The 14,430-nt window shown below is 37.4% G+C and overlaps 2 protein-coding genes and 1 long non-coding RNA gene across 3 annotated transcripts in view; 2 read left to right on the forward strand and 1 right to left on the reverse strand.

Annotated features, from left to right (window-relative positions):
• eif3ea (eukaryotic translation initiation factor 3, subunit E, a) overlaps positions 1-4,613 on the reverse strand; it is a 27,876-nt gene extending 23,263 nt beyond the window's left edge. The window contains exons 1-3 of the mRNA XM_063879870.1: positions 4,475-4,613; positions 3,371-3,488; positions 3,081-3,198 (exon numbers count right to left, since the gene is read on the reverse strand). Coding sequence (XP_063735940.1) covers positions 3,081-3,198; positions 3,371-3,488; positions 4,475-4,564 — 326 coding nt within the window. The 5' untranslated portion in view covers positions 4,565-4,613. The remainder of the gene's footprint in view (positions 1-3,080; positions 3,199-3,370; positions 3,489-4,474) is intronic.
• LOC134862135 (uncharacterized) lies at positions 4,376-9,461 on the forward strand. Its single transcript, XR_010165470.1, has 3 exons — positions 4,376-4,666; positions 5,237-5,332; positions 9,286-9,461. It is a non-coding gene; the product is annotated as an uncharacterized LOC134862135 (long non-coding RNA).
• Positions 9,462-13,656: 4,195 nt separating this feature from the next.
• emc2 (ER membrane protein complex subunit 2) overlaps positions 13,657-14,430 on the forward strand; it is a 28,318-nt gene continuing 27,544 nt past the window's right edge. The window contains exon 1 of the mRNA XM_063879520.1: positions 13,657-13,736. Within this exon, the coding sequence (XP_063735590.1) occupies positions 13,697-13,736 (40 nt within the window). The 5' untranslated portion in view covers positions 13,657-13,696. The remainder of the gene's footprint in view (positions 13,737-14,430) is intronic.

The raw sequence follows: 14,430 nt of genomic DNA on the forward strand, positions 1-14,430 counted from the left end.
GTATGCATTTTCTCTTCTGTACAACTTGCCTCTTGCTGTTGTGTGTAGTACAGAAGTTCCCTGTGGAGGGGATTTGGGGATTATAGCCTTTGCAGACCATTTACATGCACAAAAACTTATAAAACACATTACAGGAAAGGAATATAAACGCTCTGCTCTCTGTTTAAGTTATTTATATATAAATATATATATATTTATGCATGTGTTTTTGTGTGTTATCAATGTAATGTTTGTATATAACAATTGTATTGCTCAAATAATTTAAAATAAAGTTTATTAAAAAAAAGAGAAAGAAAGAAAACACCTAAAAGCACAATATGGCCTCTTTAAATAAACATATGAAAGTTGGGGTTTTTCCATGTCTATTTTATCCAGATATTTCAGCAAAGTTGCAGAAGAAGATAAAGCTTTATTTATACAACGAATATTATATTATGGTAATAACAGAATTGTTATTTGATGGCTGTGCAATATTCTTTCCAACTCGTGTGCTAGAAAAACATTTCCAAATAGTGCAAAGCGTTCAAGACAAAAAGTATTGAAAACAGATAGATGTTATCTTAACAAAGAAATCACAACATGTTTCTATCCATGAAAATATTATGCTTCAACCCATATTTGTTCATTTAGCCTTTCATAAACAACTTTGGAACCACTTTTCCACACTCACGCACTGATGAGTTGTAGTGATTTAAGAAAGATAATTTAATTTAAAAGAATTGTTTTGTCTTTTTTGAATTAGGTTATAAAATCTTATGAAATAAAAAGGACAACAATTCAAAGCTTCATTTAAAAACCTTAATTTAATAGCCCTAGTTTCAGGGGTACGTTGTTATAGAAGAGTGGTCTTTGTAAGCTCCTGGCTGACTTCCCTGTAGTGGGGAATGTCAACCTGCTGTGCATTGTGGGAACACAGATCGTAATAAATTATCTGAGCCATTGACCACAGCTTTCTAAATTCTCTTTTCTTTTTTATCTGCGATCTATCCCTCCTCTGGGACACAGAATGGGCCACAAAGTATTATTCCCACAATGTCTTCAAATTGTAACAAAATATGAATGTGGTTTTATGACATTGAGAGTCAGCTGCTGGGCTGTCCAACAAGTTGCAACAGTTTATAAAATAAAGGTCTGCACAGCATTACTGCCACCTTCTGCTATGAAAAAGTCAGATAGCCATCATAGCCATGGGCAGCATGTTGACTCAAAACAGCCAACAGTGGTTTTTAATGCTTTGACAAATCCAAACAGAAGAAAACACAAATCACCCCAATGGTGATCATAATAGGCAGAGTGGGTCTCTGTGATTGACGGATTGTTTATAAATATTGTACTAACATGCTTTATTTACTATGGCTTGGCTTTGTTTCTGGCTTTAATAGTTCAAATAAAGCCTGCTAAGGCAAACGGGTCGATTAGCTAACTGTTCAATAAAAGTACTTGGAGCATTAAGTCCGTTCACCATCAAAAATACTTTCAGTGTATTTGACTACAGACAATGCATTGGGGTTCAAATTAGCGTTGTCACGATACCAACATTTTTGTTTGGTCAAGAATTTTGATTTCCAGATGTAGATAAGATAGTTAAGTGTTAGGTATTTAACTTGAAGTACGTGTTTTGCTCCGCGCACCGGTCCCGTCACAACGGCGGCGGTGATCATGTAGAGCTGCGTGTTCTCCGTCAGCAGAGATGTGATGAAAAATAATTCCAAATTTCGTTTCTTGCGTCTTTTTTTTTCAACAAGCTGAAGCGCATCGGCAATGCCTCTAGCACTTGCAGCCTTGCTCTCGTTTTGTCACATGATATGACAGCTAGAGCGTGCATGAGAGAGCGGAGGCACTGCAGGCACTGCTGCAGGGAGTGGAAGCAGAGCGCTTAACACACACAGGAAATACAGCTCTTGTCTAAAACAATGTCATTCTTAAAGTACCGATACTAATGAAATGGGGGAATCGTTGCGTTTTTAAAAAGGCAGGTTATCGCGATTCCTTTCTAGTGTCGGTGCAACACGAGTTCAAATATCAACCCATTTCTCATTTGCATCATTGTATGATCCTTTAATGCCAAAATTATGTACAAGCAACTGCATTAAGTATAATTTAGCTTAAAATGGTGGAAGTCAACCCGTTGCATGTCCTTCGGCTTTGGAGAGAATTTTTCATTGACCCCAGATGAGATTCCTATTGTTTAACAAATTCAATGGACTGAAGAAAAACAAATGCATAACTTAAGACAGACATATCATTCCTCATCCAAGAAGGAGGTTCAGCTCCTTTATGTATCCTGACAGCAAACTAACAAATACATAGACATGTGTTAAATCAATGTTGCTTTTGCCAGGCTTCAAATCTCACAAAACATTTCCTACAAATCTGTGTCTAAAATAAACACATATCTACCGCCAAACTTAAACTAGATAATAAAAATGGTATAAACTGAAAAGAGCTGAAAATGGCAAATGCTTTTGATTAACTGTACACACTCCAGCCAAAAAACAAAAGAAAGGATGAAGAGCGAATGTGACCGCACTATTTTAATCACTGTAGACGACCATACAGTCTTAATAAGGCTAACCACAACGTCTTGCATCTGCCTTTTCTCACAAAAAACCCTGAAAAGGCTCAATACATATTTTATGAAAACCTCCTGCAATTTGGCTTTGCAGTCTAGCATTTCAAATAACAGGTTTTAGAATCAGGAAATGTAAGACCATGAAATACAATTTACAACATCACTAATGGTGGGTTAACACCGAATCAAAGAGCAATGTTGCCTCCATACTTGCACAAGTATCATTTGTTAACTCACGTCACTCAAAAACAATGCGCTGGAGAGTAGTAAGGGCTTATCTCCATGTAGATAGTGGTTTGTAGTATCCCATAAATTGCTTAATAACTACATTATGATACTAGTTTGTAAGACGTTGGGGTTGTGCCTTACATGTAATCATACAGTGCCCAATAATTGGCTTTGAATCTGGTGTGAACCAGCCATTGGACTCGTGATGCCTTTAGTAAAAAGCTATTTAAGGATAACGATTAAATGAAGATGAAAAGTCTTGATGAAAATATAACTTTACCTCGTGGACTGCATCTGCCTTGTTGTCTCTGGGTCCTCAAACATTTTCACAATGGGCTCAGTCTCGGACTGCAGCTGCTTCAGTTGGGCCACCACCTCTGTCCTCTTCTCCTTTAGGGCTGACACACAGAGCATAAAAAAAGTTATTTGTTGTTTACTGCTAAATCAATTTTAAATGAAGTGAATGGTGTAGAGCCCTTTATGAGTTCTATGAAGCAATGTTAATTTGGTTGTGTTATTGGTTGAGAAATACAAATGAGGAGTGTGTATTAAATAAGCCTATACACTTACTTGGAGGTATATCCTTCTCAGAAAAAAGGCTTCTGTAAACGTCCATGGCGAAGTCCACCATGTTGGTGTCACTAAGGAGGTCCAGTTTTCCATGAAGCAGCTCCTGCTCATTGTAAATCTAATAAACATGGACAGTAGAAAACAGAGGTGAGGGGGGTTGTTTGTGTGCAATATTATAACAAAATTAAGTAACAAAAAATGTAATACCGCCTATTATTCATGTCACTAGTTATTTTCACAACATGCAAGTCACTGCTAGCCACATATATGCAAATGTAAGCAACGATGCTAGCTTTCAAGCTAGAGGTTAGCTTAGATAGCTAAGGCTAATGCGAAACGGGCAGTGTCTGCTGGCGCAAATACTTCTTTATATTTTCCTAAATAGTGTTAATACATTTAGCTGTTAACCGATACGCCCCTACAGTTGCCTTTATGAAAACTCAAAAGTATGTTATGCTGTTATTGGAAAATAAATAATTCAGCTTCCAAGGCTCAGCATCGCCAAAGCGAGCAGTTATGACTGTTTCATTTCACTGTAAATAAGGGAAGCTACAGCGCGGCAGAGTAATAACGTGTATGCTTATGAATCACCGAACAGTTGTGTACAACATATTTACTATGTTATAAACTTAAACTCTTGAGTTTAACAAAGGCAGCTAATAAAATCATCTGAATCTGAAATAGCGCATGGGTGACTCCATTATTGTAAAGTTAATCACAGTCAATGCAGGACTTCCGATATTTTCTTTCTCCAACGTAAAACAATATATTTTTTCTATTTATTATTATTTATTTTTTGTATTTAATTGTATCAAACCTGATGCATCCATATTATTGCTAAAGCGTTGTTGTGCAATTTTAGTGTTCATTTTTCTTCAAAAGTTACTGTTTTTGTGTGTGACCTGTTTTGCCGCTTTTATTTTGAAGGCAAAACGCTTCATTTCCGGCTCTACTCCGGTTAAATGTGGGTGCTTCACACAGCAAGGGAAAACATGCCTAACTCATAGGCGCACATGGCTTTAAAAACTGTTCAAAAGCCGTTTATAGTTCCTGAAAATAACGAAAAAATGTAACGGAAAGTTTAAGGGTTAACTAAAATCTTACCTCTTTGACAGAAAGGAACTCCAACAGAGGAAAAACGAGATGACGATCTAAAAAGTGGGCAATTTTGGTGGTGAGGTCGTATTCCGCCATCTTTGCTCAGTGAAAAGGGAAACGGATGTGTGTCACAACTTTGTTAAAACGGGACTGACCAATCAGCGACATTCTCACGCTCTCATCAATAAATACATAAAAGTAAGACTCATGATGCTGATATGAAAGATGCAATAGAATAAGAATAATTATAATAATATTGATAATCCTTGTTTTTAAAAAAAATCAAAAACAGTTATTGGTTTGGGGTCTATATAAAAAAGGTGTATGATTCTTTAATATAATGACAGTTTTACATTTTGAGGGACTAAATATTGGTATTAATATTTAATTAATAATAAATCCTGTGTTTTTATTACAAGCAGGTCAGAATAGTCTTTAAGATTGTAATACAATGACAGTAAATATCCAGCTCTCTGATATTGTGAATTTGACGTCAGTTTCACTGAGAATAGACCATTAATTTTGAGCATATATCGAAATATATATATTTTTTTCTTTTTTGCTTCATGGTTTCTCAGACGGACACATGACTTGTAAACCTTTGAAAATTCCTATAATTTTGTGGTGAGACAGTGAAACATTACATGTATTGATACAAATGCAATTGAACGTTTTGTTGAATTTGAAAACATAGGCTTCCCTCCAGACACCACAAATATTTTTTTTCTTCTAAAAGCCTTTGTGTGACTGTGAATTACTTTTTCACAGGAGCCAAATACAGTCATGCTGAAGGCCCATTTACAGGCCTGCTTAATTTGAATGAAAACAACCAGATCATTTCCAATCATTTGACTTTTCCACAAGGTAAGAATGTCTTCACTGTGCATCTGAACATCCTCCTTTCTCCTCCTTTACTTCAGTAGCTACCTCATAAAGGGGCCCCATGTGTCCCATGTGCCCAACAACAGCCAATATCAGCCACTGAATGGCCCATTTCCCAATAGGCTTCACTAGTACCTTGTTTTCCTGACAACCGCACGCCACTGTCTTGTGTCCTCACACAATTCTTCCCTTGTTACCACTGGGCTCTCTCTCTTCAACTCCTACTTCTCTCGGCCGCCTGATGACAGGTAGAAATGAGTCATAAATAGACACCACTCACCGTGGCCAGCTGCTGTTTTACTGGGTGCTTCTGACACAGTCCGCTCTGGCTCAGTGGCAGCTCCCTTATAATGAAAAAAAAAGAGAGAAAACACAGCGCTTACTCTGCTGAAGCCTCTTTGTGTCGTCTGCATCATTTCAGGAAAGGTTTTGCAGTAAAAAGAGGCACCCATACAATGTTCTGGCCAGTTTGGCAACAAGCACCAATTTGGAATTTGTCTCTATTAGATCATTCAATTCATATAATGAAAAGCTCCAGCCGGTTTGGCTGCCGCTACCCTGGCTTTACAAGGTCACAATGAAATACTTCCTCTGCTTTTGTTGTTTTTATTAACATTTTTACTAATGTGAGCACCTTCAAGATATGCATTTCTTCAAGTCTATTTGATATTGCTGTGTGTATATTTTTCTTGCACTTTTTAATTCCTGCTGAGTATTTTGTTTTTAAGTTTGATTACTATGTTAAGATGATATTTGACGTTTTAACCTCTTATTTATCACCAGGAACTACACTTACTGATACGTTTTGTAGTAAGGAACTGTACACACATTTCTGTGGATTGGGGATCACAGGTGTGCAGGTATTATTTTATTTGTTAAGGTAGGGTAGTCAGACATTTATGGAAGAGCTAACACTTTTTTTTCGTACATTTTTTGTCCTGAATATTTTATTTAATATTATTTTCAAATACCTTAAACAGTACATAAATAATGACATTAAGAAATCATTTTTTACATCTCCCATGATTCATTAAGATCTGCTTTGCCTTATCACGAAGACAAATGCTTTGTTTCTAGAGAGAGACAGAAACGTAGGGATGCATATTTGTGTAGGCCAATCCGGAAGTCGTATGGTATAGTTGTATGACTTCACCTTACTTCCGCTAAGCAAATGGCTGCTCATGTTTGATGTGATGACATTTAGTGGCCTCATTTAGTCATTCTTTTAGTAACCTCTGTTTGTAAGACACATAAAAGCTTAAGATATTTACAGGTGGAGTTTTTATTTTTATGTCATAGATCAAATCACAACATTTCTTCAGCTTGTGTAAACCTCAGATCTTATTTTAGGCACCCAGACTTCGGGACGAGGGAAGCAGAAGTTGTCAAATATTAACTAATTTCCTGGTTTTGGGACTCATTCATACACCACTTAATTTACTGATATACGTATTGGCCTGCAGCAATCTATGACTGTTAATATGTGTATGTGTAGGTGATGCATGTTGACACAAAAATACATAATGCTAATAACATATCAGGGATTAATTTAGGAAACACGTTTGGACCAGATAAATGTTTTTGAATGATGTTAGTTAAATATTTAATATACTAAATACTAATATTTAAATTCTTAGTCTAGGAGGATTTCAATAAAACATCAATAACTCTGGGGAGGGGCTTAGCTATGGTTCAACCCTCCTGAAGGCACTAATAATTTGTCTGCAGTCCCTTACCAAGAAGGAAAACCGCTATATGTCCTTCCAACTTTACTTTAGTGCAAAATGATCATACCAAATAATTGCTCCTCTGTGTAACATAAACGTCATGCAAGATGTCATCCATTTTCAGTATAATTTGAGCTGGATTTTATGTGCAGGCAGTAATACATGTTTTTACTCAATATTAAATTAGGAATCGGTTGGAAGAATCTTCACTGGTCCAGGCAAAGCCAATAAGCATTCTTATATAGGTTAAACACCACAAGTATGAATCCAAAATGACAAGAAACCTTGTGTTTTAAACCCCAAAGGCCAAACTGCTATGGGTTCTCTTGTTTTGACCAGACAATCTTGAGAGATAGTATGTTTGAAAACACATTTCAATTTCCCCTTCTTCTCATTTTGTTCAGCTTTGTTACCAGACAAATGTTGTTGTGTAAATTACATCCTATTATGATATTAATGAGACTATGCATGGAAAAACATGTCAAAGACAGACTTGACTCTTTGATTATTCACTGATCAAAAACCTTTTCCTCTAAAGAATATGCAGTGTTTTAACTTAAAGGGTCACTTTTATGCTCATTTCATCGTTTAATAATTGACATGTTTAAATGTTCAAAAGCTCTTTATTTTTCTCCTACTGCCTGTGCTGCAGAACACCTTTTTACCCTTTGTCTGAAACTAAAGCCCAGTCTGCTCTCATTGGTTAGCTGACCAGTTATTTGATGATTGGTCAACCACTTGAAAGATGTCCCGCCCCTTAGCCTATCACAAACAATTTTTTGTTAAACTAGCCAACCGAAGCGCAAGTGTAACATAGTGATGTCCCTATGTTTCCTCAGTAAACAAAGGAGTCCAATGGAGAAACTCCCTTTGGGGGAAAGACAGGGATTTTAGCCTTTGCAGACCATTTAAATCCACAAAAGTCTTTAAGACACACTACAGGAAAGGCAAAACCCCGAAAGCATAATAGGGCCACTTTAATATTCTGATCATCCATCTATATTAAGCCTTTGATTGGTTTTATGGTTGCTAATATAAGTCTCAGATAGTAAGGAGTGTTTGTGGAGTGCATATTAAAATCTGCAAACCCAACAATCCTGGCCACTCAGCCACATTAAGGCCTGAATTATGCACAAACAATGTTTTTTCAAAAGGTTTTGTACCAATTTGCTTATCCATCCCCTTAGAGAAAAGCAAAGCCAAACTCAAAATTTCCTGCGATTTGGGAAAATCTGCAGGGGGTGATTGAAACAAACAACAAAGTAATACAGAGGGATGGATCCAGACAATTTCCTGCTGGACACTCAGTAATATCTTGAGTATCAGCTATATTAATCCCATGATGCTTGAAGACAAACTCACGCTGAACAAACAATGTGGGTACTTTCTTTAGCTTTATTAAATAACTGTGGCCATTACACAGCTCATTACACACAGCGGGATCGATAAGCATGGCTCGAAATGGAGAGAGGGGCTGTGCAGAATTTACGCATGGGGAACAAACTTAATTATTTAAATCTGACGTGGCAATTGCTCTATTTAGCTAAATGTTTTTCTTCATAACAAACAGGTAAGCGATTAAACACAGATTTCAAAGTAAAATCTTTGGGAAGTGGATTAGTCGAGCACCGTCAAAGCTGTTATAGCTATATAAGCTATATTTTTTATTTTCAAAATAAAAATGTTTTTCTGGTGGATTTATATTCAATCATCACAATAACAAAATTGCATTCATCGTGGGGGTAATTGGGATTTGTGACTGTTGCACCATTTGAGAATGAATAATAAAAGTGGTGCATGAGTATTATGATATTAATGAGGCATTGCACAACATTTAGTTTTCAGTTTTTCTACAACATGCAAAAATAAGATAAATAGAAAATATGGCAAAAGAACGTAGGATTCTCAACAAAAACACAATTTATTCCAAGCTTTATTCCAAAGAGTTGATTCACCCAATTTACCATTTAAATGAATAAGTATGATAAGCTTAACCTAAACAAATGCACTCTTTTCTCCCTAGTGGTATTTTTTGGCGAAATTTCAACTTTATACTGGAGGTGAAATTCAAAAACAATATCTCTGTCCAGAAACTATTCCATTGACAAAGCCACATCCAGACCACATCGCCAATGGTTTCCATACCCAACCTCACAAAACCCAATGTATCCCCCTGCAAACAAGATATAATGTGTTGATCTTTTTCAGGTGCTTGGAGGGCGGATTTTATTACTTTTGGATGGAGCGGGTCTAGCTGTTTCCCCAAGTTTCGGCAAGAAAGGAAATGAGCGCATTTCCCAAAGACGTCAAATTGCTCCATTAAAGCCAAGGCAATGTGATTACTGAAAACTGATTGTTGTTTGTCAGATGTATGGATACAGTTCACGGTGGTCTGCTCTCTAACATAACTAGGACTTGGCGATGCTTCTGCAACTTTGTAATCTCCTCCTGCCAATGTGCTTTTCAGTCAACCCAACCAACATTGTGACTGAAACTAATGATTTGTTCCCAGCAACTCCCAGAATCCTCAGCCAGGCGAGAAAAAAAGGAGGTTTGGGCTATCAAAAAATATATTTGTGTCACTTTAAATCAAAGCAGTGATGGCACACTCCATACACAGGATCAACACAGCTGTCAAGAACACAAACACATTCCATCATGCTAAACAGTTATCCTTCATGTTTGTCTCGCAGAAAAGTCTCGTGGCCTTAATGGGATCAACTCAAAGCGCGTTGCAGTGATGGGCCAAATATTCCATGAAAAACCTCAGCTCTCCAGTTCCCTGAAAGCTTTCTTGGTCAACAACTGAATCCAAAAGAGAGGGAGAGAAGATGACACTGCCAGAGACACCCACCACTGGCCTCGTTCTAATATCTGTCAAAAAATAAATCAATAAGACCTGAAGATGAACGACTCGCCGCTGCATGTTGCAAAGCCAAGCATCCCCGTTTCGAATCAGGATTCCAAGCATCTCATCTGAATTTCAATGATTCCTTTTGTAAACTTTCTAGATATGCATCACCTCGCCCCGAGTGCGTGTCAGGTTATAAATCAGCGGCCAACACTCCTGACTCAGAGCCCAGTGCTGACTTCAGCACTGTCACATTGGATGGTAATGGGATGAAGGTTATTGACCGACCAGAAAACAACTTTAAAAAGATCTTTCAGTGATCACCCAATGGCACCAAGCATGGCAGAACATCTGCCCGACATATGTCTGCTGCTGCACAAACAAGGAGTGACTTGTACTCTCACACGTAATTACAGAAGGAACACAGGGGAGTCCACCAATATGTGACCCCTCTAATGCTTCCTAGCTCTTTTCGTAATGCACAACTTCAATTTCCTCAGCAACTGTCTTTCAAAGCAAGACAGAGAACATGGTTTAATCTCCAAATGTACAGTCACGAATATTCTTACCAGAAAAGAAAAGATTATGCTAGTAAATTACTGTTTTTGGGAAGGAATTTGAATATTCCTCTTTCCGCTGACTTAAAATCTGTGTAATAGTCATGTGTATTTATGTAGCTAAGTGGAGGCCTTTGAATAAAACCACGGAAAGACAGACCAGTCGAACAATAGCCATGACTTCTTTATATGTCAAACCTGAAGCTGGACCCCCTGAGAGGTTGTTGAAGAGCTTTATTAATCAAGTTGGAATCACGCAAAAAATTGTGCTGGAATGAAGGAACTTAACCAGCTGCTGCAATTTAGAATGGAGATGATGTGATTCTTGGATAGGAGATGGAAAAAAATCTCAATATTTGGCTCGGAGGTGTCAAATTGTCCCATTGCTGCCAAATACTCTCTTAGAGATCAAGGTTTCAATTTAATAAGACTGAATGAGGGTTATGCAAGATTAGGCGCAAATACAAATCCTTTTACTGTAATAAATTCCAGGAGGAGCACTGGAATGTGTTCATGTGGAAATCAATGCTCATCAAAGCTTGTAGGGATGAGTTTATCACATTCTACTTGTCATGATAAATGCCATCACCTACAAGGAACTTCTTTGAGGTAATTTCATGCATGGTGAGTTTAAAACCATGTTGAATTAAATGAGAATTGGCTATTAACCCATTCTCTCTACACACAATACAGTACATGTGATAATACTCCAATCTACAACAAGCAATCGCGCCACTACCAGGGGTGTCAGGGGAGCAATACATCCTTAGCTCCACACCGCGTGAGCAACGTCAATTACCAGTGTGGTGCTGCTCCGACACAGGGCTGAATATTGTTCTTGGCATTGAAGCCAAGAGAGAGAAGGGCAGGTTGGTGAGGAAGTTTAATTGTGTGATGTGCCATAATTTCCCGCTCAGGGCCTCTCACTCAGGATAAAGGCGAGGTCAAAGGTGCAATAGAGGGAGTCCATCAGAGGTAAAGCGTGCCGGAGTCATCTGTATGGAGTTATTCGTGGCGAGGTGAAAGCAACTTGCTCCGACAGGGGACCTAATCAGATTTCAAAGCAAACACAGTGCCGCGCGGCTCCAGAAGGCCGAGTCCAAACATCGTCGCTAATTGCATCTGTCTTCATTTTCCACAAGTGACTGTACAACACCAACAAGAAAGAAACTTAGATGGAACAAGAACTATTTGGAAAACCGCAGAGAGCACCTCAGACTTACCTCAATTTTCAGTCCATAGCTGTTCATTTTAGAGATTGCCAACTCTGATTGCTTCTGTCAGAAATCAAAATATAATTCCTGTGAAGTGTTTCTACTGGAATTTTTTTTTTCATACATGGAGACCGAAAGGGAAAATATATATATATGCGTGTCCTGTTTGCCATATGAAGGGGGCTTTCTAGAGCATGGAAACATACGTAGGAACCAGTCAAGTCCCACATTTTGGGCTTAAAGATGGCCCCAATTGATCGCCCATATTGGGACATTTCTGTACAAAAAGGCTGCTCCAAGTTAAACAGGCGCCTTATTTCAAAACTGTTTTTTTTTCACCACCACATCCAGCTGCATCTCAAAGTTGTGGACAGCTTGTTCACAGAGTACTTTCCGCATCAAGTCCCTGAAATCCTAAGGGTCACACCCACTGCATGGTGTTTATTGCAGGTCACTGCTAGGGCCCCTGCCTTCATCGGCACCTTGGCATACAAGGGGCAAGCCCTCTACCCCAAAGGACAGTGTGCCATTGTTTTAATGTGGTTCTTTTGGTATTTCGGCTTCCAGCAAAAACCCAACCACAAATCAACCGACTGCCATGTGCAGACTTGAAAATTACAAGTGCACCCAACACCAAAGCTTATTCGTAACCTAAACTGTACACAGTTTTATTATTTGCATCTCTGACAGAGATGATGAAATGTCATTATTCCCTTGTGCACTTGCTCATTATTGATGAAGCTATATTACAGTGTCAGTGTCCTTGAGAGGGATAAAGACCTCTCCTTGTTGTCCTGTCACTAAATCACATCGACAAAGTATGCATGGTACTGGATATGACATCAGATCTCTGAAGTGTCTATGTAAGCACGTTTCTGCTGAGTCCACATCAACAAGTGTGTAAGTGGTAAGAGAGAATTGTGTAAAAAGGCATACACAGCAAGGGGATGAGAATCACAGAGGCTCCTGGGGGAAATCAGGATATAATGTTAAGTTGTGCTTGGAAAGCATATTTCATGTTTTCTGTGAAACTGATAGATTAGGTTCAGCCGACTGTCCTATCCAATACTTAATAGGTGGATTAAATAAAATTGGAAATGGAGCTTGAGAGGAACATCATCTGGATTGTACATATCTACTAACCATCACACTGCATTAGGCAAATGTAGGTTTGCAGCATGTTGAAATTACATTAGCCCTGTGCTTGGGCCAGAAAATGTGCAATTTGAGCCTGAAAGTCAAAATCACCGGTTTTTAAGCAGAATGTGACAAAAGTGTCATTAAATCAATATTCAAATCAGTATGTAAGTTTTATAAATTAATCACATCTCATACCAGTATAAAATAGGACACTATGTTTGTGACAAATAAAAATACTATTTATTACAAAATTGCCATATTATTGTAATTCTAAATAATAGCCTACATTGAAAATAATGTTAATCTAATCAATGTATTTTCGACTATATTTAATAAGACATGGATAATATGACACCACACACAGTTTATGTTAGGTACATACTAATACAATCTTAAAATAATTAAAATAACCGGTCATAATCGTAATGATAAAGGTATAAACGATGAGCTATAGCATTTTAACTTATAAAGAAATATATAATAAATCATATTATTATTATTATTATTATTATTATTATTATTATTATTAGTAGTAGTAGTAGTAGTAGTAGTAGTAGCATAACAATAATAACAATAATAATAATATAGTGAAATCTAATACAAAATAAGAATAATGTTATGCCAGTGACATTCAACTTTAATTATTAGAACTGTAAAGATAGAGTTGAGTTAGGAATTGTGTCTTTATAAAAAAAAAAAAAGTAAATGCTCCTAGTAAAAATAAAAAAACATAGGCTGTTATCATCATCAAATCACATTCAAAGTAAATGATAATTGTTTTACCTCAATATAAACTGTACGTCCACTGCTGGTTAGCCCATGACGTAGGCACGGCGTCTGTTGTCAAAAGAGAAAAGATGGCGTCTGTATCAGAAATGTACGATGTGGGTTGGGAAGGTAAGACAACTAAAATAAAATACATTCTCCTCAAGTGTTATTGGGACCTGCATTTCTATTCGTGAAAGCATTCGGTGTTTACTTGGTATTCTTCTTTCGAAGAAAAAGACTGAAAATACGAGCTAACAAGTCGGCGTGTATAGGAGTTAGCTTATGCTATTAGCAAGAATAGCTAATGCATTGGGTTTACCCGTACAGTAGATAGACCAATACAGTACAGCTTAATCTCCCTCACTTATAACTAAATTGTAGACGGTGCCAAAGTACCGTTCAATACCAGGAAGTAAGAGGGGACTTTCTGTTTCCAGAGATAACTACCTAATTGCATAACCTATAGCATGCTAGCCAGCCTTTAGGCTAACAGGAGCTATAAGTAAGCTAACGTTACGTCGCAATAGATTTATGTTTCTGAAAAACGTATATAGCATTGTAATAACAGCACAATTGTAATTAAAGTGCCATTTATCCATGTACAAGAACACTGGCACCACAAAGATAACAGTATTGGTTAGAAGGTGTATTTAATGATCTACTTGTCCGATAAATTGAATGTATGGTTTTTCGGTTTTGGAGTGTTTAACTAGCTTCAGTTACTTCAGATCCACATCAGATCAGACGACGGATAAATGATTAAAAAGACACATTGATCCACACTATAGTATTGTTTTGATTTTCATCCTAAATTGTTGATTGC

The sequence above is a fragment of the Eleginops maclovinus genome, chromosome 3 (genome assembly GCF_036324505.1).
Source record: "Eleginops maclovinus isolate JMC-PN-2008 ecotype Puerto Natales chromosome 3, JC_Emac_rtc_rv5, whole genome shotgun sequence".
Classification (NCBI taxonomy): Eukaryota; Metazoa; Chordata; class Actinopteri; order Perciformes; family Eleginopidae; genus Eleginops; species Eleginops maclovinus.